This window comes from Vidua macroura, chromosome 6 (assembly GCF_024509145.1).
Source record: "Vidua macroura isolate BioBank_ID:100142 chromosome 6, ASM2450914v1, whole genome shotgun sequence".
In the NCBI taxonomy this organism is placed as follows: Eukaryota; Metazoa; Chordata; class Aves; order Passeriformes; family Viduidae; genus Vidua; species Vidua macroura.
Window position 1 is genome coordinate 52293458 of NC_071576.1, and position 26525 is coordinate 52319982.

Genomic DNA, 26525 nt, shown 5'->3' on the forward strand with positions numbered 1-26525 from the left:
AAAGGCACAGTCTCTGAGAAGCATTCCTGCGCTGGTTGCTCTGGGAGATGTAGCACTTAGTTTGACAGCACTCACATGTCTTGAACCTTTGGATATGTTCCTGTGCAGAGCTCAGTGCCTAAATGCCAAAGGGAGACCCATGTGCCAGTCACCCATATCCCATGCCAAGCACTGGCAGCAAAGGAGAGAGCATTGAGGAAATTGGTGCATGAGTAGCTTGGGCTGATGGTTTGGCCTTTCTGGCAGGACAGCGAGGACCAGCTGGGTCAGATGAACCCACACAATTTGTCTCCCATCCAGGGTGATTCACCACCTCCCACCCGCACCTGCCCCAGTGCTGCTGAGCAGTTCTAGAGAGTTCTTTGGCTTTCCTCCTAAGTTTTTCCCACTCTCCAGCTCACCCAGGCCTTGTTCTCTGGGGCAGTAACTACACTGAAGGTGGGAGGCCCATGATTTGCAGTGGCAGCAGTACAGGGGCTGGCATTCATTGGATTGATTTACTGCTGAGGATGAAGCAGTGAGAAAAATAGGCTCAGGTCAGAGCATAAATAATCCCATGGTGCTGCAAGGCTTGTGTGGACTGTGCTGGTGCCCATACTCCACTCACTGAGCCCCAGCCTAGATTAACAATAAATCATCCTGCCATCAACCCCCCCCTTGTCTTTCTTCTTCCCAGCTGGAGTGCAGCATATGTTACAGCATGTCCATGTGGCAGTGACAGAGACACTTTGGCCTTTGAATTGGCTGAAGCATCCCTACAGGTAACACAGTGACTATGACACAGAACACTGCATTTGAGAAGAGCATTTCTGTTTGTCTGCTGGAGAAGGCTTAGGGCTGACATCAGGCTTCAGAGCCTCCTCTCTCTCCTTTCCCTAATCTTCAGAATATCCAGATCCAAGTTACTCACATCAGGATCATAGCAGAAACAATCTGCATGTCAGATCCAGACACCTGCTCCTCCACAGCTACTCAGCACAAAGGATGCTGACACACTGAAGGCACAGCTGTGTATGAAATGAGACTTTCTAAAGTAGTTAAATACCCAGCTCCTATAGATTTCAAGGCACCACTATGATGTGGTGACACTGTGTAGGATGACAGGAATGGCTTTGTGGACCAAGGCTCAGCTGTGGTCCATGTGTCCCAAGTCTATCTGGTGACACTCCTCTGCTGCACTGTGTGTGTGCCAGAGGATTTCCAGCTGCAGGGGAACACCCAGCTCACACCCCTCTGAAATGTTAAAGCTACTCTTGGCATCAGGTTCTCCAGATCCAGCCTGGCTTTCTGCTAGCAGACAAACATGAGAGACTTCCTCCCTATTACTAGAGTGTTGAATTAGCCATCAAAAATAAAATCAGTGCTTTCAACCGAAGTATTGGGAAAATAAATGCCCTCAGTCTTGTCTCATGACATTGCAGGGAGTGCACACCACATGTATGTTCAGTCTGAAATACACAGCTACAAGCTGCAGGCGCAATGAGTTATGTCTGTTCTCAAAAAAAGAACAGTTTGGGTACTGAGATTTCAGTAATTACTCTCAACCAAATACTGTCATTCTTAAATGATTGTATAGTCTTTAGTGCTTTGTAAATCATGTAAATCCTTTCTGTAAATGAAGGAAGAACAGTAGCAAAGACAATAAAATTAAGATTTTTAGAAAGGATTTCCACTCAGCATTGAAGTCAGCCAGCAAACCTGAGATTTTTGGGAGGCTGATTTGAACTTACTTATATCATGATTAACAAGAGATGTGTCCAGAGAAATCACTAAAGTACAGTGGGTAAAGATGTTACAAATGAATGAATACCTAGCCAGTAAAATGTCAAACTGATTTGCAAGAATTATTAGATACACATGACAACCCTGTTAATCCTACAATTTATATTCTACATCTTAAATTAATAAATAATGCTTTTTAGAAGGCTTGTTTCCCCTAGCCCTAACCCAGGCCTGAAGCTCCTTTGCTGAACTGTGCTGTTGTCTAACTCTGCTCCGACAGGAGACTGAATCTGCAGAAAAGGAGGTGCAAGCAGGATTATACCTCTTCTGGAAAGGAGCTTCAAAACTTCATCTCAAAAACTCACTGTGATAAAATATTGTGGTTCTTTAGCTTACTTGCCCATTTTCCAATAAAGGCTATCATTTACACCAGAACATTTAAAAATCATTGTTTGTCTTCTGTAGATTGCAAATGCTGTGCTGAACAAACTGAGAGCAGCTTTACTTCACAAATTTTCCTTAAAAACTAGATTTACTTCCTCTGAGATTATTGCCAGGACTAAAAGATAAGCACTGCTGATCAGAGCTTGATTTTCCACATCCCCCCATGCCTTTCTGGAAGAAACAACCTGCCTCAACAGAGCTGTTTGATCTTTCAGAAGCAGGTGTCTCTTGAGAGAACAGGACAGAACCTGAAGGCTCCTCTTCTCTTCCTGTCCCAGTATAATTCAGGTGAGGTTGTGCTAAAAAACTGTTAATAATTGAGCCAACATCAAGCAGCAGAATCTGAAGGGATAGTGTGCATCTGAGATGCTGTTTAGCAGTTCCTTGCAAATCTCATCACTAAATATCAAGGGAGGGTGTGTATCATACTCATGCACAGACAGGTGACCTCATTAAAAATGCTGCAATTTGAATGCTTAGCAACCACTGTGCCTACAATTTTCCAAGCAATGAGAAGAATGAGTTTTACCATGTCTAAAACTCAAGACAAGTCACGTGATTAAAACAAGCCAAGCTCCACAAATTGCTGGGGAAATGTAGTTGTGCACTCTCCCCATCATTAACTTAGGAAGACACAGAGGACTTTCTGTGATAAAACAGTTTTCTCAGCATTAATCCTCTACAGCTGTTGATAATAATTTAGGACAATATTCCTAAGGACTGAATTAAATAAAATCATCTACATTGCATAAAACTGACATAACTGCTATAGTAATGATCTTTGGAAATAGAAAACCTCTGCAGGTACATTTTACAGGAAGAAAAGACTGGGAGGGACCAGCTATGGTCCCACTACTGGACAAAAATGAAATTATGGTCCATTAAAAATCACAAACAAGGGCATTTATGTCAGAATTAATTACATAATTTTTAGCACACCTAACCTAGACCTTTTTTTGGGGATCAAGGGATGCAGATTTTAGAACTCCTAAAAAAACCTGATGGCATTCAAAGGTATTGTACCAGTGCATTCCATGAGTGCAGACCAACAGAAAAAAAAACACTTCTCTTGCATGCAATTCCTAGATTTTCGTACATCAAAAGCACTGCATTAGAGGGAGAATTTAAAATATTGCTACTGCAAAAATATAGCTCACTTATTTATTCATTTGGAGAACCGAGCGCACTTCCTTGATGTTTACCTATTCTGGGATTTTCTGTGAAAGCGCGACTCTTTCTTCTGCCTTCTGGTCACGGGGGGCGCAGGAGTGGATGGGAGGGGAGGAGGAGCAGTGGGCGTGGGAGATGGAGGTAGGCCATTGCTGGGTTTGCTTTTGTGGGATTTGTCTGCCTCATACTCAAAGGTGCGCTTGGGCTTGGGGACGGGATTCACGGCGCTGTTAGGCATGCTTTCCAGGAGCACTTTGGGGCCAGCTGAGTTCGCAGTAACGCCCTGTTTTGTTTTACTGCATTTCTCAGCCTCAGGAGATGTTTCTGGTTCACTCCCCAAAATAACACCCCTGCCTTTGCTATCGCTCAGGGTTTCACTCAGTCCCTCCACAACAGTCAGAGTCCCAGACTTTTTCCTCCCTTTCTCAACACTGTAGCAGCTACTTGGTAACTGGGGGAGGCCTCTGCCCGACTGCTCCTTCAGTGCCTGCTCGATCTTCTGGATTCTGTTGAGCACAGCAGAGGACTCTTTCCTCACATGGCCCTTAAGGAAAGTGGCAGAAGGAGGTTCACTCCTGCCTGGTCTCTTTTCAAACCGACGGCAGGAATCCCTGTCCAGAAGTTCCTCCTCCTCTGTTTCCGGGTAAGAGCACTCGGAAAATGTTCGGCTCATTCTTCTTAGCCCTTTAAAATCAAACGTCTTGTCGCTGCAGGGAGAGGTCAGCACACTGGGGCAGCTCTCACTGCCTGACCTCTCCCCAGCATCCCTCTTGTCCACACACACGCTGGTCCTGGGAGACAGCTCCCGGCGGCATTCCCATTCTGTGATCTTCTGCCTGATGTCCAGCGCCTGTGAACGGACGCTCACCCTGCTGCTGGAGAGGGTCCTCAATTTGGTGGCAGTGCCCAAGGACAGAGTGCTGCAGGTGAGTGGATGGCTCCCTACTGCTTCCCCATCTCGACCCTCATTTGGACTCTCCTTTTGGTTAGCCTTGAACACGGACAGCCTTTTATCCAGAGCACCCACACTGATGGCTTTGAGGGGGCGGCTCGGGGAGTCGCTGTCTGACAGGCTCGTGGAGATGCTGCGCAGCGTAGACGTGCGGCTGTTCCAGTCCTTGAGGCACAGCCTGGAACTAGGAACTTTGGAGAGCCCAGTAGAGCGGGAAGAGTCCTCGCTGTCACTGAGGGGGTAGGCGGGGCTTCTTTGGGGGGACAGCAGGGGCGGCGGAGTGGCTGACTGGCACCTGGAAACAGAAAGAAAGGAAAAAAATCAAGGCCCTAGGGAAACTGGAGTTATTTTCCAACTTTCTTCTGGCTGCAGGTCTCCACACTGCAAGGCCACCCCAAAGCATCACTGAGACACCAGTGACCATTCAGCCACAGAGTTGGGATGGGAGACGGCAGCCTTTAACTGGTGATGGCCACGAGCAGGACACTTGGCACATCCAAAACAAGTTTTCTCACCTCTGTTTAACCCCCAGCTTTTCCAAGTTTCTTAACTAAATGATTCTCATATTCTGAGATTCTCATAGCAAACCTCTGCCTTGAAAGTATCTACCACCTGCAAATGAGTAGACCTGGTGTGTCTTTGATCTGGTGCTGTGGCCAACAGATTAAATTCCCCTTACAAACAGAAGTAATTTCTTTTCAAAAGAATATTACACACTGAGAAGACACGTTGATCTGCTCACACTATGTGTTGAAGAATATAAACTACATAGAAAGATCTCAGTGTTACCCTGGAAAAAACCTTTGGAACAAATTCTAGCCACGGTCTGCAAAATCAGCTATTGTTACTGGGGTTTTGTACATTGTTGCAAGGACTTTTAAGAACAAAAAGACACAAGGAAATTAAATAACACGTTAATCATTTGGCTCATCAGTGATGAGCCAGCAGTAAGGAAATTAAGCCAAAATTGTGTCAAAAAAGGGGGTTTGCTGCCCTGCCAAAATCCATACATACAAATCATAGCAGAAATAATCACAACTCTTTGAACATTAACTCCTTTCTGTTTCAGACAGTACAGGAGAAAGAGGAAAGACCCATAAGTAATGCCTTGCATAAGCTATTAAGCTTATGCTGTGTGAAGACTGTGGAAAACAAGCTGGTTTTTATCAACTGTCCCGTACATAGGCAAGATCCAAATGAAAGAACTGCTTGTCCAAAAGAAATCAGGGGAGCAAATGTCTGCACTATAGCAAAGGGAGAAGAGATTCAGAAGATTTCTGGTGCTATATTATTTTCTTCCCAACAACCAGCCAATACCTACAGCAGAAATGCCAATTTCTGTGTATTAATAAAAAAAAAAAAAATCCAGAGCACTGGAGTGATTTCTGAAAAATTTACTTTAACACAGGAAATATTTTCTTTTCCTTCAAATGCAGCCCCAAACCAGATTATCAGATTTCATCCCAGTTTCCTACAGCAGATACTTCACAACCAAAGCTCAAAAATATCACCAAAAAAAAGTCAGAAAAATACAATAATCCTCACAAAGGGAACTGATTTCTTTTTTCACAGAGAACAAGAAAGTCTATTACAGAAGTTACACTGCTTGGTGACCTTTATTTCTTTACTGTTTCGAAGATAAACTTGCCTGTAGGAAAAGAGATCTCATGTCAAAGATGATGGCAAACACTCCTACAACAACTGCCTAAAGCAGGACAAGAAAGGATGCATGCTCTTTGCATCCTAGAAGTTGAATTTCCTGACATTCTATACAGCTACAGACAGGTGTCTTAAGAGATCTGAGAAGATCAAAAGCATGTGACAGATGATGAGTGGTTTTGGCTGGCTGTTGCTGCTCAGTTTGTAGTGGATTACCTAAAATTACCTTGGCCAACATAACCTTATAGTGCCTGAAGATGAAAGCTAAATCAGCCTCCTCACATTAGTGGGGCACCCTGATCCTTCATTATTTCACCCTGTCTCATCTCAGTTTCTTCAGGTTGATAGCACAAAGCCAAATTTTATATTATTCGTAACACTGCCTTAACTTAGATTTGAAATCATGTTCTCCTAATTCTTTCATCTTGTGCAGACCCATCCCAGAGCTGCACTGACATTTCTCTCAAGGAAACAGGCATCATCCAGTGGAATGTATTTTCCAGTATTTTATGTCAAAAGACTACAACCTTCACTACAACCTCAGAAGCTGCATGTTGGCTAAATCCACTGCCAGGATTCAGCTACAGAACAGGGACAGAAGAGGCCCTGTGGAATGCTTTAGCATGTACAACTTGCTTATTAGACTCTGATCTGCACTGGTTATATGTGGTGGGTTCAGTGCTGGCCAATCACCAGTGCACTCACTAGAATATACTTACTTAGCAAGAATAAAATATAAAATGACAGGGGTAAGGCCAGTAAAATGGGACAGCAGAGGTGAAGAACGTGCTGACAAGCAGACAGCCATAGACACCTCTCTCTGCCTTTGACACACTGCACAGAAAATACCATAGGCATAGTCCATCTCCTTACCATCTAAGAAGTATCTTTTCAGCTATTTCCACTGTCAGGAAAAGGTTTGGTGATTCATCAGGGAAAGAGGAAAAGGGGAAAATAATGGTTTACATAACCTGAAGAAGTTGCAAAACATTTCCTCTTAAGAGATATGAGCCATTCTTTTAAACCTCAGGTTCCCAGTAAGGTAACTGCAATTAAGGCTTCATCTTGAAACCCCCAAATTCAGTTACAAAACTCCCAATCACTTCCACTGTGCTAGACCAGGGCTGCAGAGCCACAGGCCTTCTGCAGGAGTTTTCCCTCAAAGACTTGGGTTACCTCAGTTAAGAAATAGATTCTGTTTTACACTGCATTCCACTCTAAATTTGAGTAATTCAGAGAGAATCTATAGGACTTATTTAACAACAAAGAGGAACAGAGCTTTGGCCCAAAGGTTTCAGCATGCATTCTCTAAAGGATGCTGGTAAGTAACAGAATGAAAGAAAAAAAAACATGTCCAAAGCTGATTAGTAGATAATAAAATGGCTTCTTCCCCAAGAAACTTACTTCCACTAGAAGAATGTTCTCTTGAAGGCACAACAGCTCCACAGACTTTAAAACCAGTATTACTGGACAGAGATGAATAATTAGGAAACTTGCAACTTTCCACAAAAGGATTGTAAAGGAAAATGCTTTTAATTGAAGTTTTCTACACACAGAATGATACGGTGCAGCAGCATACAATGCATATCATTACATAAACTTTCCAAATATCTATAAACAACATAAATAGAGATCATGGAACCAAGTTTAGCTTTCTTAACAAGTTCTATTCTTTACCTTCATTCTGGGCAAGGATTATTTCTTTGAGGATATCAGCATTTCACAAAAGACACCGTTGTAAGTTGCTCTGATTCCCTGAGGGCATTCTTCCAACACGCAGCCCTAGGTGTGCAGTGCTGAAACCCCTGGTAAGTCAGGTGTGCATTGCAGTCTCAAAGGCTGCCAAGCAGCCCATGCTGTCCTCTAAACAGGTGACAGATCCTGGAAGGATCTTTCTGCTGGGACTCATCGCTGCTCACCAAGGAGAGCAGACAGAATCCAAGAGGCGCTTTCCAGCTCTCTAGACCATGCTCAGCTTTGCTGTTGTGATTTGTTCCTTGAGAAATCAGCAGTTACCCACAGTAGGGGGAAACTGATGATATCAGTCAAGCTCTGTAGGATTTTGAACTGTAGATACAACTGATCTTCATGTTCTGATTCAGGCTTTTCTCTTCAGTTTCTCTTTTTGTTGCCCAAACATAGAAAAAACTTGTAATGTACAAAAACTGTCATTTTTGAAGGCTGCTCTCAAATATTCATATATTCTATTGTATTCTCTAGTAAAGGCATCTCCTTTCACCAGGTCGTGTGACCACATGTGGATAACAGTGGAGCTGCATCTCAGCTGCACCAAGAAGAGAATAGACACACTTGCTTTAAGATAATTTGCAATCTACTTGTCACAAGGCAAAAGACAAAAAAAAATTAGTTCCTGCCTTTTAGCAAGGCTGACTTGTACTAAAAATCTATGGGGATGGAGAAGGGCTCATTCTTGGTGCCAAAGTGCCTGAGTTCTCACCCTCTATCTGACCCAAAAGTCAAAAAGTCTTCAGTTTTGGACAAGACACCAATCTTCTTCCTGCAAAATGTGGGTGCTAGCATTTGTCTGTTTGTAGAAGAGGAAAAATTTAATTCCTGGAAACCACTCTGAAAGTGAACAATACAAAATTAGTATTTAAAACTAGAGGGCTTGGCCTTTTGATCCAGTTGAGCAGAAGCACAGCTCCTTCCTGCTTCCAATGCCAAACATCAACTCCAGAAAAAAGAAATGGGTGCAGAAAATTCCCACAACTTCATGAGTAACTTTTAACAATGGGAGACAACCAGAAGGGTAGCTCAAGAGCTGGGGTTGTGTCTTGGAAATCACAGTACGGGTGGATAATCATAATGTGCATTTATTGAGGCATTTGCATCCAAGATCCAGTATACACTTTATCCAATATACACACTTTATATACACTAAGAAAAATCTTAGGTTGCATTTCAGACTTTAACAGTGACTGGAGGGTGCTTAAGTGACTTGGCTTGAAAGAGTTACAGGACTCCCAACTCTCACTGCTCTGTTCTGACCTCTGAGCTAAGCAGCTCAGACTCTGCAGCACTGTTTTAGCTTTCCTGGATTGTCAGGAGTGACCCCACAGATCACCCTGTCCTGACAAAAGGCAAGCTGGAAGAAGACACTCAGCAATTTTTCAGTTTTACAAATCCCATCTGCTCTTCTTAAACCAACACGCACAGAACAGTAGGAGAGATTTTGTCTCTCTGATCCAGGGAATTTACCACTTCAACATGCTCATGCATGGGAGACTATTTACCGTAAAAAGAACAAGGAACATGATGACAAAAAGGTACTGAGTTTTCCAGGCTCCTGTTGATGAGCCCCCATCATTTCCCAGTGACACTGATGTTAGGTGCAAAGAATCTGAGCACTAGCTTTACTCACCAGGATTTTCTCCCCACTTTTGCTAGGAAAAATATTGCTTTCTTAGCATTTTATTTAGGGTTTTTTCCCCTCATTCCTGGGTCTTCTCAGGGCATTGTGCCATTTCATCAGGACAGGGTAACAGTAACATCAGAATCATCTGTGACCATAGGATTGTGGCTTTGGGAATGAGTACATTTGGCCAGCCCTACAGACTGCTTGTTGCTCCGGCCAATATTTAAGGAAATCTGAAACAAAAGCAACAGAAATTCCTCTTTGCAAGGGCAGCAAAACTCATGTTTAATACATACACTAAAGTTGCCCTGATAGGTAAATAAGGATGTAACTTTGAAATTCTCTGGAAATTTGTAAGAGAGAATGCTAAGGAATGTTCAGCTACCAACTGCCAGCCACTCTGAGTGCAGATCCTGGAATCCATCCTTCCCAGAGCCAGGCAAAGTGAGAGGGAAGCACACCCTGCTCACCTGCTAGTTGGATGCCATGCACATTTTGGTGTACTGCTGCTGAGAACAGATATAATGGCTCACTATGATATTCATTTATATCAAACTTCCACTTGATTTGACAAAGCAGGCAGAGGAGAGAAAACATGTAGAGACTAACAGAAGCTCAAATTAGAACCAGTGTTTTTGCCCCATTCCTTCTGTGACCTGGACCGAACAAGCACTTTTGCAGAGATTTAGCAACCACAGCTCCTTGAAACCAGTATAGTTTCACACCCCACCAAAGGCAGTGCTGCCAGAAAAAAAAGAATCACAGAGCAAACAAACAGAGCATAAAAACTCTTCTGCCTTTGTCAGACTTTCTTGGGAAAGCTCCCAGTAGGAATCAATACTTTTGCACAAACAGAAAGTGAACACACCACATCAGTACAGCAATCTCCCAGGCCTCTTCAGGTGTAAAAAGGCAGAGTAATTTAAGGAGACCAAAAAAACATAAGGACTTTGATAGAAGCAATGATGAGGGACACTTCTCCAAAAATTCCCTCTTTCTCTCTCTAATCAAGAATTAGTAATAAATTTCCTCTATGCTTTCCTCCAAAGGACTGTGAGAAGTCCACTTTACCTGTCAAACAGCAGCAGTCAGTGGTGTGTTTGCACTTTGAGATGAGTTACAGAACGAGTCATTTCACAGAGCAACGTGGATTCAGCATTATTTCCTTGTGACAATGTGCCCTTTCCTTTTCTCACCAGAGGGGACAGACAGGCAGTGACAATGACTGCTGCAAAGATTCAGCCAGGCATTGCTGTAAGCAGGGGACAAATGCAGGGAATCGGGCTGGTCTAACTGGGTTAGCATAAGGGTAAAATGTACAACCATCACCAGAATAGAGGATCTGAAATCTAAGAATCTAAGCTTTGCTGCTTAGTTGAGGTGGCCCATGAGGATCTCACATATTGATGATCCTTTGAGTTCTGACTTTTTCTTTTCAAATATAAATGATCATCTAGGCTAGGACAGTTGCCTTGTATACTTCATCAAAGAACATAAATTGACTCTTTCAGTGTATTAATTGTTCCAGGAGCAGAAAAGGACTTTAAAACCTATGTTATTGTTACTTCTTGTAACTAAGGATTATGGGAACATTAAGACCAAAGGGACCTCCTTCACTACTGAATTTAAATCCACTCTCATTTGGCAGTAAACCTTTCTATTATAATATATTCTGCACTCTCACAGCACACACAGCATCTACATAATTTAAGTAAATAATTACAGATTGTATGTAATTATCTTAAATCTAAATGAGAGTTTATGGAAAATAAAGGAGGTGAACTTTTCACACTCAAGTGCCAGGCACACACCAGAAAGGTGATTTTTGAGCTGATTCAATTTGGTGCTGGAACAAGTGGTGCAACTTGTCATATCTTGCCTCTGTCTTGGAAGAGAAAGCGAGGTACGTAGTAGCAGAACAAACCCTCTTGCACCAGACCCTTTATAATCTTTGAGCTCCCATCAGGAGTCTGGCTAAAAATCCCCGAAAATCTGCATTCCAGATAACATCCCCCTGTTATTGTTGACTTTGGGATTGTGACAAAAACAAGACAAAAACTTGTACTTTCTAAACTGAGTAGTGAGTCTGCATTATAAGATTGTTTGAAATAGGCTCACTCTCATGAACTTGTGCTGGGATGGAAAAGTCCCAGCATTTGGAGAGAATGAGCAGTAAAATCAAAGTGGACAACAAATCACAAAATCTTTAAAGATAGAACAGAAATAGAAATGCCAATTATTTTCCTATTTGTACTTCTGAATTTTTTTCCCCAAGGAGTTTTGATACTTTCCATTTAAATAAAAACAGAAAGCATGTCAGAACTAGTTACAGAACAATAGGACTGTGAAAAAAGAAAAAAAATCAAGCTCTCTGTGCAGTTTTTAAAAGCCCTGGTGTCTTTGCTCCCAAGAAGTACTGAGTCAATGATGACAATTGTGGGGTGGATTTGCAGGGGTGCTGTGGTGAATTCCTGTGTTTAACATCCCCCCACCCCAGAGCTCTGGGCCTTTGCAGTTGGTTCATGAAGAGAAGGACACACAATCACAGCTGACTGGAGCTCAACTATGTTTTTGTGGCTCAGAAGCAAAAAGATCTGATTTACATCAGGGAAATGCAGGAGTCATTCTGCCAAAGTAAATTCCATGAAGTGGCAACTATGCTCTACCACTGTACAAAACAAGGGCAAAGAAATCAAAGTTGATGAGTCAGATCCTAAATACTTGAATTAGCCTGGATCCATAAAGCCAAGACAGCAAGACTAATCTGACCATGAGGAATAACTGTAAAATAAAATGCCATCAATCAACATGTACTAGGTGTCTTTGCCAAGTGAGGGGGGAGAAAAATAACAGGAAAATGTGAAATTATCTAGACTCAGAGGGTTAGATTCCCTGCCACTCCAGATTGATGGCTGTTTTCTGTTCTGTTACAAGGCAAGGGCAGGATGGTCTTTAAACAATTCCCCCATTAAGCCTTTTTCACCTCCTCTTTTCAGACACAAATAACTACCCAGGGCAAAGAGTATGAACAAGCCTGGCTGTACCTTCCACCACAGGCATCAGAAGGTGACTGTGATAAAATCAAAAAGCAAGAACACAAGTACCAGAGTAAGCCATTCTCTCTTTTCCACCAAAGTACACTGCACTGGTTTCATGGGACCATCTCTAACTTTCTCCTCAAAAAATATGATTCAAAGTTGAAAAGGGGAAGCCTCCCTTTGAGTTTGTCTTTTCCCATAATATGTTCTGAATAATAGTTTATGCAATAGATATTTCCATTATTACAGCTCCACTATTGTTATTGTTCTGGAATTGGCTCAGTTTGTTTTAGTCTCACCTGATTTCTTAAGATCTTGGGAGTTTTGCGGGAGAGGGAGTGGCAACACAGCAAGGGATGGCATTTTTTAATTAAACCAGGCAGAAAGCACAAACCTTCATTTGTCTATTTAAGAACTGTCAGTCCTTGAAACTTGTTCTTTAGCAGCATGCCTGAACATGCTGACTGTTAAAAATCCCAGTGCATGTAGATGCTCTCAACTTTGCTTTTTCAAAGCACAGGTAATTTTTTGACAGGCTTGCTCACCTGTCCTGGAATATCAAAGCAACAAATTCGATGGAACTAATTCTGACAGTTTTCCAAGTTTTCTGTGCTCACACAAATGCAGTTTGAGAAGCATTAAAAATTATTTTTATGAATTGATATGCTCAGTTTTCAAGATATCTGAGGGCATTCTGGGTTTGGCAACCTCCAAATCTGAAATTGGGGGTTGGAAGGTTGTTGTGAAATAGGCTCATCCCTCTTCTGCCCTGATAAGTCATAAAAGCTTACAACATCACTCTATACTTTACTGAAATACTCGATGTCCACAGAGAAAAGAACTGAACAGGAAGTCAAAAAGTCCTAAATCCTGGCTGCACACTAATCCAGAATAGAGACAAATCTGCTTTCCCTGCTTCATATAAATCAACTTCTAGGTCATGCAAAACCTCATCAAATAGACTCAGGTATAACTATCCAACAGGGACAGAAAAAGAATAAGAATTCAGAACTCACATCTTCTACAAACTTTCTTAATCTCATCTACTCAGAGGAGTTTGTTTCGGAATAAATATAAAATATTTTATTTGCCTTTCCTACCAGTATCCACATTTTCCTTCCAGTTCCAGCAGCTTAGCTGTGGTCCCCAATGTGCTGCCAGTGTCCAGTGAGATCTTTCTGTAGAGGTTTCTATTGTCCAGCTTTGCAAATTAGATTATTTAACACAGCGAGAAAGCATCCCAGAAGAACAGGTTATAAAACCGAAAGCCATTGTCCATCTGTCTGCTATGAAAAAAGGATTCTTAATTTCTGTCATCCTTTCAACTACCAATATCACAGTCCATCAAGTCTGAGGCCTGAGATATCTGGACAAAATACAATATGTCACATGAGATAATACTAAAGGGATCCAAAAGCTCTGAGAATATCTGTGTTGCTTCTGGAGTTACTGAACTGCAGAGGAAATAAAAAGCAAAGTAAAACAAAACAAAATAAAATTTTAAATACCAGCAGAATAGAATCTCCTGCACTATCTCTGTGAATGCAGAAGAACCTCAACATCCCCCTGTCTAAACACAGCCTATCAGCCCCAGCCTGTCTCACTTGGAGAGCACTTGGAGCTCATGCACTGGGAAGGGAGGTCACAAGTCATATGGACCATCTGAGGCAGGGGAAAAGAAGAGCTAATTCTGATCTCAAACTCTGCCCAAAGGGTGCTCAGTCCTCTGAGGGGCTGACTCATCTCTGACCAGCAGCTGGGTGCCATTCTGTTGGCAAGACAACTGTTACACCTCAGTTCAACTTGCTGTAACCTTCTTCTATAAGCAAAAAGCTGAAGCACTGGCATAAAACCAGCATACTTCATAGCAGGAAAGCTTATCTGTTCCCTGAAGGACATTTTTTGTACAAAGAATGACACAGCTGAGAAATGTGCCCTTGTTCTTCATCTTTAACTTCATTTTATGTTTTGCCCTCTCTCTTTTGTCCCTTAGAAGAGTGGATTTCCTGCTTCAATCACCAAAGATCTCTGTGTCTCAAACTTGGACTATTTTTCCAACATAATAAATGCTATTACCATCCTCTGTGAACTTTCCAGTCACTTAGTTATACAATTGCACCTCTAAACTTGTCTATCTCTCACACATTCACTGGCATCAATTGCAACCTTTGAGGATAGGCAAAACAGTTTTCCTACCAAAAGTTACACTTTTTTTTAATTTTCTAAGAAGTAGTCCAACATTCATAATAGACTCTGGACAGGAGCAGTAGTAATATCTCTCACACATACACAATATCTCTGTTTTATATAAACAACTGAAAGCAAGAAATCAGATGCAGTAATTTTTTTTGGCACCTGGAAAAGCAGAAAGGCAAGGGAGCAGTTGATAAGTAAAAGATGACCCATGGAGGTGCCAAAGCAAGGAAGAGACAAGGCAACATATTAATTGAGTATACATGCCTTATCTGCAGAGGTTGCATCCTGTATCTGAAGGAGGAAAGATTTCAAAGCCTCTCTTATCATCATTTTCTTCAGTCACTCTGACCTTATGGAATGCAAAATACATTCCTGCTATGATGACAAACATGACCCTTGGTACACTTGCTGGTGTGCATAAATGTGGCTGGATGCCAGGTGCCCACCAGAGCTGCTCTGTCACTCCCCCTCCTGAGCTGGACAGGGGACAGAAAATATAACAAAAGTCTCATGGGTTAAGATAAGAACAGGAAGATATTCCTTACCAATTACCATCACACCATTTGGGGGAAAAATAATTAATTATCAATCAAATCTGAGTATCATAATGAGAAATATGCCCCAAATCTTAAAAACACCTTTCCCCCACCCATCCCCCTTCTTCCTGAGCTCAACTTTACACCTGATTTTCTCTACCTGTTTTCCTGCAGCAGCTCAGAGCTACGGGGAATGGGGGCTGTGGTCAGTTCATCACACGGTGTCTCTGCTGCTCCTTCTTCCTTGTGGAGAGGACTCTTCTTCACACTCTTCCCCTGCTCTGGAATGGGGTCACTCTCACTGGAGACAGTTGTTACACTCTTCCCTTGCTCTGGAATGGAGTCAATCCCACTGGAGACAGGCACACTCTTCCCCTGTTCTGGAATGGGATCACTCCCACTGCAAACAGTTATTACACTCTTCCCTTGTTCCAGAATGGGGTCTCTCCCACTGGAGACATTCACATTCACACTCTCCCCCTGCACTGGAATGGGGTCATTCCCACTGGAGACAGTCACACTTTTCCCCTGCTCCGGAATGGGGTCTCTCCCACTGGAGACAGTGACAATCTTCCCTTGCTCTGGCATGGGATCAGTCCCAATAGAGACAGTTACACTCTTCCCTTGCTCCGGAATGGCATCTCTCCCACTGGAGACAGACACATTTTTCCCCTGCTCCCGAATGGGGTTGCTCCGACGGGTGACAGGAACATATTTCCCCCGCTCCCAAATGGGGTTGCTCCCATGGGAGACAGGAGCATTTTTCCCCTGCTCTGGAATGGGGTTGCTCCCAGTGCAGACAGGAGCATTTTTCCCCTGCTCTGGAATGGGGTTGCTCCCACTGGAGACAGTCACACTTCTCCCCTGCTCCGCCACGGGGTCTCTCCCATGGGAGACAGTTACAGTCTTCCTTCGCTCCGGAATGTGGTGTCTCCCACGGGAGACAGTTCTCCAAAAACTTCTCCAAGATGGGTCCTTCCCATGGCTGTAGCTCTTCATTAACTGCTCTGGCTGGGTCCCTTCCACAGGGTGCAGTCCTTCAGGAACAGGCTGTTCCAGTGTGGGTCCACCCCAAGATCACAGGTCCTGCCAGCAATCCTTCTCCACAGTGGGCTCCTCTATCCACGGGTCCACAGGTCCTGCCAGAAGCCTGCTCCAGCACAGGCTTCCCATGGGGTCACAGCCTCCTTCAGGCATCCACCTGCTCTGGCATGGGCTCCTCCACAGGCTGCAGGTGGATCTCTGCATCCCTGTGGTCCTCCATGGGCTGCAGGGGCACAGCTGCCTCACCATGGGCTGCACCACGGGCTGCAGGAGAATCTCAGCTCTGGTGCCTGAAGCACCTCCTCCCCCTCCTTCTGCACTGACCTTGGTGCATGCAGGGCTGTTCCTTGCACATTTTCTCACTCCTCTCCTCTTTGGCTGCAATAGCTCCTGCACAGTAACTTTTTTCACTTCTTAAATACGTAATCCTAGAGGTGCTTCCATCATCACTGATGGGCTCAGCCTTGACCAATACAATGGCTTTGTACAGATTAAGAAGTTATATATTTGACTTGAATTTATGAGGGAGTTTCTTCTCATTCACTTCCTTTAAAAATCTATTAACCAGTGTTTGATTTTCTTCTGGCTTATGTTAGCACAAATCAAGTGTTGCTAAGAAGAAGTTGCTAAAGATCCAAACTGATGCAAAGGTTAGAGCAGGACGATTTAAGGCATTATCTGGTGCTAATGCACACTTATGAAAAACAAAGTTTCAGTTTAAATAACATTTGCACTGAAAATTAAATTAGGTAACTACATCTGACTGGTTACAGTGTGCTGCACTCTACTTTTAGCTAAACAAGCCAGGAAAATGAGGAAATGTGTTGGGCATATCCACAACTGAGCATCATATGAAAAAATTGGCCAGACAAAAATTGTTGGGGTTTTTGCTTAGTTGAAGAGAGCTTTGAAAAGCTCTTTGATCTATTTATTCCCCAATCTGTTGGCATATACACATAAACTTGGAAAAAAAAAAAAAAAAGAAAAAAGAAGTAGGGAAAAAAAGGCAAAAGAAAAAACCCAAGTTGTGATTTGCAGTGCTTGTTGCTATCATACATATTTACCTAAGAGTCCAGACAAGGCTAAATTTAACTTGACAGAGGACTACATAGGGCCCTAATTCAGTTTCACTGCATATTAACAAATGAACAATCAGCCAGTGCTGGAGCACTGTGCACACCGATATTCAGAAACATGATCTAAAGGAAACTTTCCAAAAGATTCAGACACTGGCTTCTCTCTGCCTTTTGCTACCCATAACTGTCAACAGGAGCAGAGTTAGGTCAGGGAAAGACACTCCCCATGACTTTGTTCACCACGATCAAGGGTAACTTAAACGTGTCCATTACTCATCCAGCTGAAATGAGCCTCCCAGACCAGATTTCAGCACCACACCTACAAGAGCTGTAGGATCTCAAGCCTAAATTTGGAATCAGAATAATAGCTGGGGGATTTATATATCCTTTATAAGCTTTTGATTCTCACAAGACCTTGGCTTCTTATAAAACTGTGGATTTAGTTTTACACTAGGTTCTATAAGGAGCTGGCCAATATATAATAACATTTCACTTCACTTTTTATTTCTTATGAGAATTTGTATGTAGTATAACCCTAAGGATGAAAATATTTTGTGGCCACTGCCCTGCAACAGAAATGCTGCACAGTAAACTGAAAGTTTTGCCTAATTTAGGGCACCTAAACATGAACTTAGAGCAACTAAAAGCAAGAAGATATTTCTCCTATCACACATCCTTTCACTTCCAGGACAAACATGTCCCTACAGGAAGCTACATAGGTAGCACCAGGCAAAGCATTAAGAAAATAAAAATGCTATGGTGCAAGTGAGGCAATACCAACATCTGTGTATAAAGCAGCAAGAAAAACCAACAAGCAACATTTATAAGCTCATCAGCTCTGAAAATATTTGCTCCATACAGATGACAACACAAACAACAAAATCCTTCCAACAACCTATGGGGCCTCAGATAATGAACATCTGAAGCAGTAAATTGAAGTCCAGATTCTGACCCTAAATTACATCCCTCAGAACCTCACAGAGTTGGATCCATAATACTGATTTTTTTCCTGAAAAGCACAAGCCTGTGACTTATGCTCTTTATTCAATGGAAAAAAAAATGCAAGTTTTCTCATAGCCAAGAAAGTACATTTCACTGAAAGTATACTAAAAAAAGAAGATGCCACAAAAACCCAAAATCAGGCATCAAAAGCAACACAACACACAAAACTGTGCCAGCAGCACCTCATTTAATGCTGTGTTTGCATCTTGGCAGTTAGAGAAGTACACAGTCATTGTTAGGCATATTCAGCCTAAGTATAAACAAGTATGGTCTCTCTCTAATGAACCAACACTTTCTATATAATAAAACCAAGTTCAGCTTAGTATGGGTATTAACACTGCTGCATAACTTAAAAACTAAGTTAGGCATCCTCCTTAAGAATTAAAGGGGATAAAAAGGAATCTCATCAAAGAGACAAGAAACAAGCATTTAGCCTTGGAGAGATTAGGTTCTGCCTGAGAACAAGAGAGGTAGAGGGAGGAAGGGAACAGAAGGGCTGTAAAAAAGAGTTTTAGTCCCACAAAGTCACTTCTACACCAGAACAGCAAACTCTGGAAATTAAAGCTACTGCTATAGCTACTTTCCGTAAGCAGAAGGTTGGTGTTGAGTTCCTGTCTGTGAGTAGACTGTTCATCTCCTGCAAAATTGGTTATGGGAAAGGGCGCTAAGGAATTCAGTGCTGTGGCACTTCATGCTCTTCCCTTCTGCTGTATTGCTCCTCCTCTCATGCCTCTGACAAGCACACAACTGCCCACCACTGCCATCACTTCACCCAGACTTACTCAAAAGCTCTTCCCTCCTGGAAAGATGCAGAATGGAGATGTAGGAATTATCAGTCCGTGCTTTGCCACAGCCTCTGTGCTCCTTGAAGGCTGCCTGCTTCACTTGTCAAGCAGCAAATGACACACTGAGAGGGTCTGTCAAACCTCTGTCCCTTTGTGTGCTTAAGGGGAGGAAACTGCTGTTAATGTTTAACAAAACAGGAGCAAAGCCTTTCTCTGCAATCTCACGTGTTGGCTTTGAAGGCACCGGTGTGTGGGAAATCTGGCGAGGCAGAAGTTTGCTCCTGGTAGCCCATAAAAATTGAGTTTTTATTTTAAAGTTGCAGGAAGCAACAGTTTGTAATTCGCTCCTGAAGCTCTGAAGTGAGGCAATCCTCAATTCCTTTAGTTGCCTGATGGTAAAGAACTCATAGAAACTGTGTCAGGGACCAACCCACACACACACACAGCAAGCCTGCCAGGCTCAGCCCCTATCTTGAAGCCCACATGGGTGACAGTACTGTTTGACAGGAAAGGGAGAGGTTAAAATGCACATTCAAACGCTTTCAGGTCCCTGCCAACAAATAGCCACAGGCTGTCTGCCATCTCCCCTTTGCCTGTGTTGACATAAAGTGGCTTCCCAGCCCAGCACAAATCGAGGGGGCAGTCTCATTACTGGGTATTTGTTAGGTTATGTGGACTGACAGCTCCTCTTCTGGCCCCAGCTGCCAGGGTGAGTCAGAGTGAGTGTCCCACTGCACAATAAAACAGGTGAGTCAGCTGGAGACATCCACATTGTGACAGCAGGAGGATTAACCAACACTACCCACGCCTGAGTGTCACCAGCACTGCCTATCCCGGCACTGGAGTCCCCTGAACCAGCATTGTTAAAAGGACCTTCTGAGCTTTTAGCTAGCAGAATTTGAATCACAAAGCCTTTCTACTGCCACTGCAATTAATTCTGCTTTTACAGCTAAATAGTTATGTTGTTACCTGGAAAAAGCTTGCTTTTAGGAAATTGTGATGCATGATGGATTTATTCTAGGAACCCAAAATGAAACATACCATTTCCATCTATTAGCTGCTCTTAATTGTTTGTCAAAAAAGTACTTGCTGTACAGCCACAGTATTGTGGATCACCTATGTTGAAGTGACCCTGTTTTACAGTCCTAACATTTGCTTTCTATAGCTAATGAGAGAAAAAAAACAAATTAATACTTCTCATTTACTTCAATTTCCTACAGCTCCCTCACAATAAAATACTAACATATATTGGCAATAAAGCTCATCATCAATATGATAATCATAAAATATTTCCTTTATAAAAATTGTGCTTTAACAAAGAGCTTCAGGAGCAACATATGGATGCTCTGGGCAAAATTTTCATATCTGTTTAATAACAGGATATTTAAGCTCTCAAAAAAAGCTGTCAGGCTCTTACAAGAGATGTCATTCCCATTGACTACAATAGAATTTTATGGATTGACTCAATAAATAATTTTTTTCAGTGTTATTTAGTTATTAGGAACATCATATCTGTTACAATGGTACATTTAGTTGTGCTTTCAGCACTGAAGCCCATTCTACCAGATGCCTGCTGCTCAACAGCTCCAGGGTTCCCTGGTGCCAAGGGAATGGGACACGTTCCCTTGTGATACACTGCCAGTTCTATACACAGGACCTGGCCAGAATGGAAATAACTTCAGAGTGCATGATGGGAATTGTGACAAAAGTCACAATTCGAAAAAGTCTCCCAGGAACTATGGCCATTTTTGCAGGTATGTATTTTAATAATATGGACGTTACCTGTGTATTTCCATTAGCCCATTTTCCTGCTTGAAGAAAAATGCTTGCAGTTTATTTTGCTTTTAAAGCCCATTTTTTGTCAACATTCATTCTTCAAGTGTGAACTGAATGTGATGCTCAGTGTGGAGACTGAATCAAGCACTGAGCTAATTCCCAGTTTCATCACACAATATTGCCTGGTGAATTGTGGCTATGCTATTTAGAGGATGAAGCCTGTGAGGATGCTATGTCTGTGCACTTCTTGCTTTGTTTTCCCAGGCAATTTTTTTTTTTTTTCCAGTCAGGGGATAAACATATATTATCTATCTTATTACATTCAGATCTTCCTTTCAAATTCAATCTTCAAGAATTCTGCTATGTCTTCTTTTAATGTTGTGCTCTGCACAAGTAGAAAATACCTTTTTAGGATAACCAAACGGTGCAGGAAATTGATAAGACAACACAGACCCTTTCATTTCTAAGGCACTGATTCAAATCCAGACTGATTAGGGCACAGAACAGAAACTGTTCTCCCACATTGGTGGCTTTTCAAGAGTGCAAGTGTAAAGAGATGAGTATCTTAGACAACTCCTAAATGGACAGATATTCACAGAACAAGAAAAATAATTTGTAATGCTCATCACTTGCATCTTTGATAGTCTTTTCAGTGAGATTTTCAGCATCTCCCTGGTCCAGAAAGCAATAGAGTTTCATTCCAGAAAAAAATTGAAATATTGGCATTATGATGTAAAAATGTTATGCACATGACTACTATGTCCTACTCCCTAAGAACTTCAGTCTCACTTCCTATGGCTGCCCAAAAAACAAATCCACATAAAATTTGTGCTCTGATTCTCTGATACTGCACAGGTAGGAAATCCTGTGGGTGTTTTAACATGTGTCCTCCTCATTGCTTCTATTCACTACAGTTCAATGCAGTAAAAGAACTAGAAAGGTATCAGAAACATTTCCAAAAATCAAGCTCTTGTAATAATTTCCTGTAAAAATATATAAGTTCATTTCATATCTTAGTACCCCTGAGCACCTTTTTGTAAATATAGTGATTAAACAAATAAGGATTGCAGTGTTAGTCTAAGTAGTCTTCATACTGCAACAGTTGCATTAAGAAGGCCTCTTTAGTGTAACCTCTCATCTAGAACTCTGTTTTTTAAAGACTTCTTAGTTTCTCTTTCTAATTTTTTCATTTCCAGTGGTTTTGGCAAATAGAAACCTTAATCGAAAAGGTAATTTTAATGATAAGGTATGATTTTCTTCATATAAAAACATAAAGCATTCCAAGTGTCACGAGAATTAAATTACAATGGCAAGAAATTCACTACATTCCTGTAGCCTCTAAGTAATAATAAAGTCATCTTGATCTGAAACTTTATGAAGCAAAATCCAATCAAAATTTTAGGATTTGCTGGGGTGTTTTCTTAGGAAGCTATGCAAATGGGAGGGAGATACTGATAAAATTTCCAGCTAAGAAAAAGTGATTTGTTTGACTGACAAGTGCTTTCTTCCTGAATGGACTTTTAAAAATAAAGTGAAACAAACCAGCCAGCAATAGAAATGGAATAGCAAAATTCCCCACCGTCTGAGGAAGCCCAAGGACGTATCCAGAAGCAGGTCCACTTCTCCAGTTCTATCTTGATCTAACTAGAAGCTGTCACCTCATCTCACAAACCATTCCCCTCATGTCTGTAGACCACTGTGCTCTCAGAGTGTTTCTGCAGCCCTGCTGAGGTGACTTGCAGAGGTTCCAGCATGGCCTGAGCTCTGCCAGGCCGGGGTCAGTGCCCGGCAGTGTGAGGGAGGGGAACATCGTGCCTCGGAGCATCGGAAATCAGCACCGCTGCCACTCTCCCAGATAACGGCAGCAGGACAGTCAAACCCTGTATTCAAACCCTTCCCAGCTTCAGGGTCATCTGAACCAGCACTTCGACTCGTTCCCACTGCAAATGTTTCTGTTCCTGATGGCAGTAGGTGCCCTCCCACGGCCCAGCTCGGAGCTGAGCTGACAGAGCTTCATGTCCCAAATGCACCTCCAATCTTACAGGGTGAAGAATAGCTCTTATTCCCTTCTGAACCACATGAAACTCTGCACTGCTGGGAGCTGAACTGCTGAAAAATTGCCAGCTGCACGGTTCAGGCTGTTTCTGCTTGTAAAGGAAAGGGTACAGTATTTGCTAATAGATTTCATATCAGTTATTCAGTTTTCATCATTATTTGGCTGAAGTTTATTTGTATGGTTTTCTAAATCTCAGTGGTTTAAACAAAATTTTAAAAGCTGTGTTTCATCACAGCTCCAATAACTGAGCATATTGCTTAGTCTTGGAATTTTATTAAATCACTATTCTTCTTGTTCTCAAGCTTACTGTCAAAATATTAAAACTTGGTTTTCTTCTGAAGCAATAAACATTTTCTACAGGAGGTTTGTTGTTTTTCTTTCTCACAAATTCAAAAAGAGCTCAAAAATGCTCTCACTACTACTTCTGAGCAGTAGGCAAATACTTTTGGGAGGAAAATCCATCTCAGCAGTTCAGTGTGGAGTGGCTCGTTGCCTTGAGCCCTGCTCAGCTGCCAGGAGATCTCCCACAGCAGAGGGGAGAGCCCAGGCAGTGGGGAGAGGCTGGGACATGCTGAGACCATGTGAGCCTAATTCACACCGCTGACCTCTTGCTGCTCTAACAAAGTCCCTGATGGCCACACTGGCTGGAAAAACTTGGAGATGTTTTAGCCCAGGCCACCCCACAATTGATGGGGCAACAGAGTTTTTTATTTTAAAATAAAAATGAAAAAAAAGCCTTGGCTTTCTGCTTTAGGCATACATAATTGACTCTCCTTTTCAAGCTGCTCTTATTCCTTCCTCCTCTGAGCCCTCAAATAAAACGTGCATGCCCAGATATGCACAAAACAGTACCTACTAACCTTCCAAATATGCACAAATGTCAGAAGTTGTAAACAGCCAGCAACCACTTCTAGGCCTGCTGCCTTCCCTGCTCCTGTGTGCTAAGTGTAAGCCCAGGCAGAGAGCAACTTTCACCTTTAATTAAAATGGAGTCATTCACCTGTAACTGAAATGCAGCCATCCACAAGGGAAACAAGCAGCTTTGCTATCACTCACAGCAATACTGTCCACATATTAAGCAAGGAAAGAGTAAGAGATGAGAAAAATATCATAAGTGTGCTAAGACAATGGCATTCATACAAAATTAGTGGGAAAACGGCATGCATTAGAATTTCAAATAAGATCAAAACCTCATTGCTTTAGAGCAATACAGAGAGCTGAAGATGCATCTTTTGATTTGCAAGTAATTGCATTCTTCACAATGTTCTCCAGTCAGAAAACTCAGGGTATGGAATAAGTCCCATAGTCTTTAAATTTATATTCACATGAAATACATAAATGCAATTAATTACATTTTATTTGTCTTACTGGTAATAATTTTTTTACAGTTGGACCAGGGTTCCACTGTGGTGGATGCAGATTTATCTCCCCCTCAAGGCTCTGTAACTAATAGTGAGGGAGTTGTTCAGTGTTGTCCTCCCCTATCTGCCCCTGCAGTCATCCACCCTGGATGTGAACACAGCTCCTCTGCATTAGTCACAAGATAATTCATTGCCAGTGCAGGCAGGCTGGGTCACATCTGCATGAATGACCTGACAATAAATCTGGGCAGTGCCTACAGTTCAACACAGAGCTGAGGAGCACTGGTTAATTTGCATTTTTTTCGTGTATTAGGAGTAGCAGAAGGGTTGAATGAATAAGAATTAAATACTGTTACATATCTGAGAACACAAACAAAAGGCCCTACATTTGCATCCATGAAGGGATGTCTCTAAATGAGACACAGACACTGCCTCTCTGAAGATGACCTTTCTTCCTAAACAGATGAGTTTTCCTCAAGATATGAGATTATCTTTGAAATTAAAAATTCACGGAGGAAAGGGAGGAGAATAAAGCACTCTAAGGACAAGCCAGCAGAGGAAAAAAAACTGCCAGCCCTACTCCAGCACTGACAGCAGTGCACTGCTTAACTCCAGCACTGGATGTATCTACACATTCTTTTATTTAATAATTCTGGAGGTGTCAATTCCTAAGGCAAAATATTTCTAGACTTCTGCCCAGCCCATAACCACATAATCCTTTGAAGGAAAACAAAGTATTTTGGTTGGATTTCATCATGTGGACCAAGAATTAATTCCACTTTAAAATAAATAAATACATTTGATATAAAACTGAATGAGCTTGGCTTGAGTATGACTGATTTTGGAAGTGATCATCTCAGGTTTTTAAGGCTGACGCACAGGCACGAAGTCTTCCTTCAACTAAGATTTTTCTAGAAGTTTTCTTAGTTTCTAAGACCTTTCTAAGATTGTTTCTGCCTTGAGAGAAATGAAGTAATAAAACACAGGACCTTGATGTGCATGTGAAGTAGCTGAGCATGGACCTGTGTACATCATGGAGACACAAAACCAACCCAAAACAAAATTTCTAGTAACCAAGCCATGGGCTTACTTTGTTTAAAAATGGAAGTCATTATTTTATTTGATACTTACAGAATTACAAACAATCCACTTGAAATGCTCATGAGGTGTCTCTAGTTATATTAGTCCAGACTCTATTGCCTTCACTGCAGGTAGGGTAGCTCCACCAATTAAATTTCTGTCCTATTAACTTGAACTCTGGAGAAGGAAAAAGTTCTGAGCCACAAAGCCAGTGCAAACATATCTCAGCAAGTTAGGCTAATGGGGGTGACAAACTGTCAGTGACAGCAGGAAAGTCTTCACACGCTGCTGGGAGATAAAAACCAAAGCCTATGTTTAGAGGTTTGTGGATACTCAGCTCAGTTCTTCCCAAGCAAGAAGAAAGAACCAACTCATGATATCAGATTTCAGGTTTAACTAAGCAAGAGTGTATTTGGTTCAAAGATTCAACTAAAAGTATTTAGAAAAGTTTTATGAGCCTTATTTGAATAGACACTTTGTACCTTGGTGCTCATGGCAAATTGCAGATGTAATCCTTTTTTTGCACAAATCTCTGGTGTCTTGCTATAGCACCCGCTGACATCAGTGCCCCCAGTTTATTGTGCCAATAAATCATGATTGCTCAGCTGGAGAACATTCTCCACCAACATCCTCTGGTGAGGACACCACCTTTCCTGTGGAGATTGGGTGGAAAGACAACAATTGACATCAAAAAATCCAGTCTGTGACTAAACACCTGTGATTCAGGTGGCACAGCTTTCCTCAGACACATAGCCTCTGAGAACAGTTTTCCTCTGACATAGTCCTTTTCCATAACTGGAATCAGGGTTGATTTCTGCTTTGGCTATCTTCCCAAGTCAAATTCAGTCAAATTTGAAAGATGTTTATTCTAACTCATCACAGCAGTCCCTCTATATATTCTACCAAAGTCACCATGCGAGTAAAATGTTTACCTGCAGCAAACTTAATTTTTGTTCACTGTAATTGTTTTTGTAAAATGTTTTTGAGCTTTCCAAAGCCCTTATCTATTCTCCAAGTTGGGACCCATACAGAAGGCACACCCTGCACCACAGAAAATTTTACAGGCAAAGAGAAATTCTGCCACTTACAAATACACTGAAAGAAGTCTGTATCTCCAAAATCTGACATTATTTAAGCCTCAGGCAATAAACTCGGATAAAAAAACTAAATCAATGGGGTCCTCTAAAAACAAACCCTTCCTGTACTTCAATTACTGCAGCAGTTGAGAAGGCTCAAGTCTCTAAAATGCCTT

The 26525-nt window shown here is 42.0% G+C and overlaps 1 protein-coding gene across 6 annotated transcripts in view; it reads right to left on the reverse strand.

Moving 5' to 3' along the window:
- DENND2B (DENN domain containing 2B) overlaps window positions 1-26525 on the reverse strand; it is a 151886-nt gene that overhangs the window by 55499 nt on the left and 69862 nt on the right. For 4 of the 6 annotated variants that reach the window (XR_008437460.1, XM_053979512.1, XM_053979514.1 and 1 more), the window contains exons 1-2: window positions 15254-16441; window positions 3369-4583 (exon numbers count right to left, since the gene is read on the reverse strand). The exons of 1 other annotated variant lie outside the window; for it this stretch is intronic. Coding sequence is in view for 4 of the 5 variants with exons in the window: in XM_053979512.1 (XP_053835487.1) it covers window positions 3369-4583; window positions 15254-16092 (2054 nt within the window). In the remaining variant the exon portion in view is untranslated. Of the gene's footprint in view, window positions 1-3368; window positions 4584-15253; window positions 16442-26525 lie in introns of those variants that run through there. One more of the 6 variants, XM_053979515.1, reaches the window with a different exon arrangement.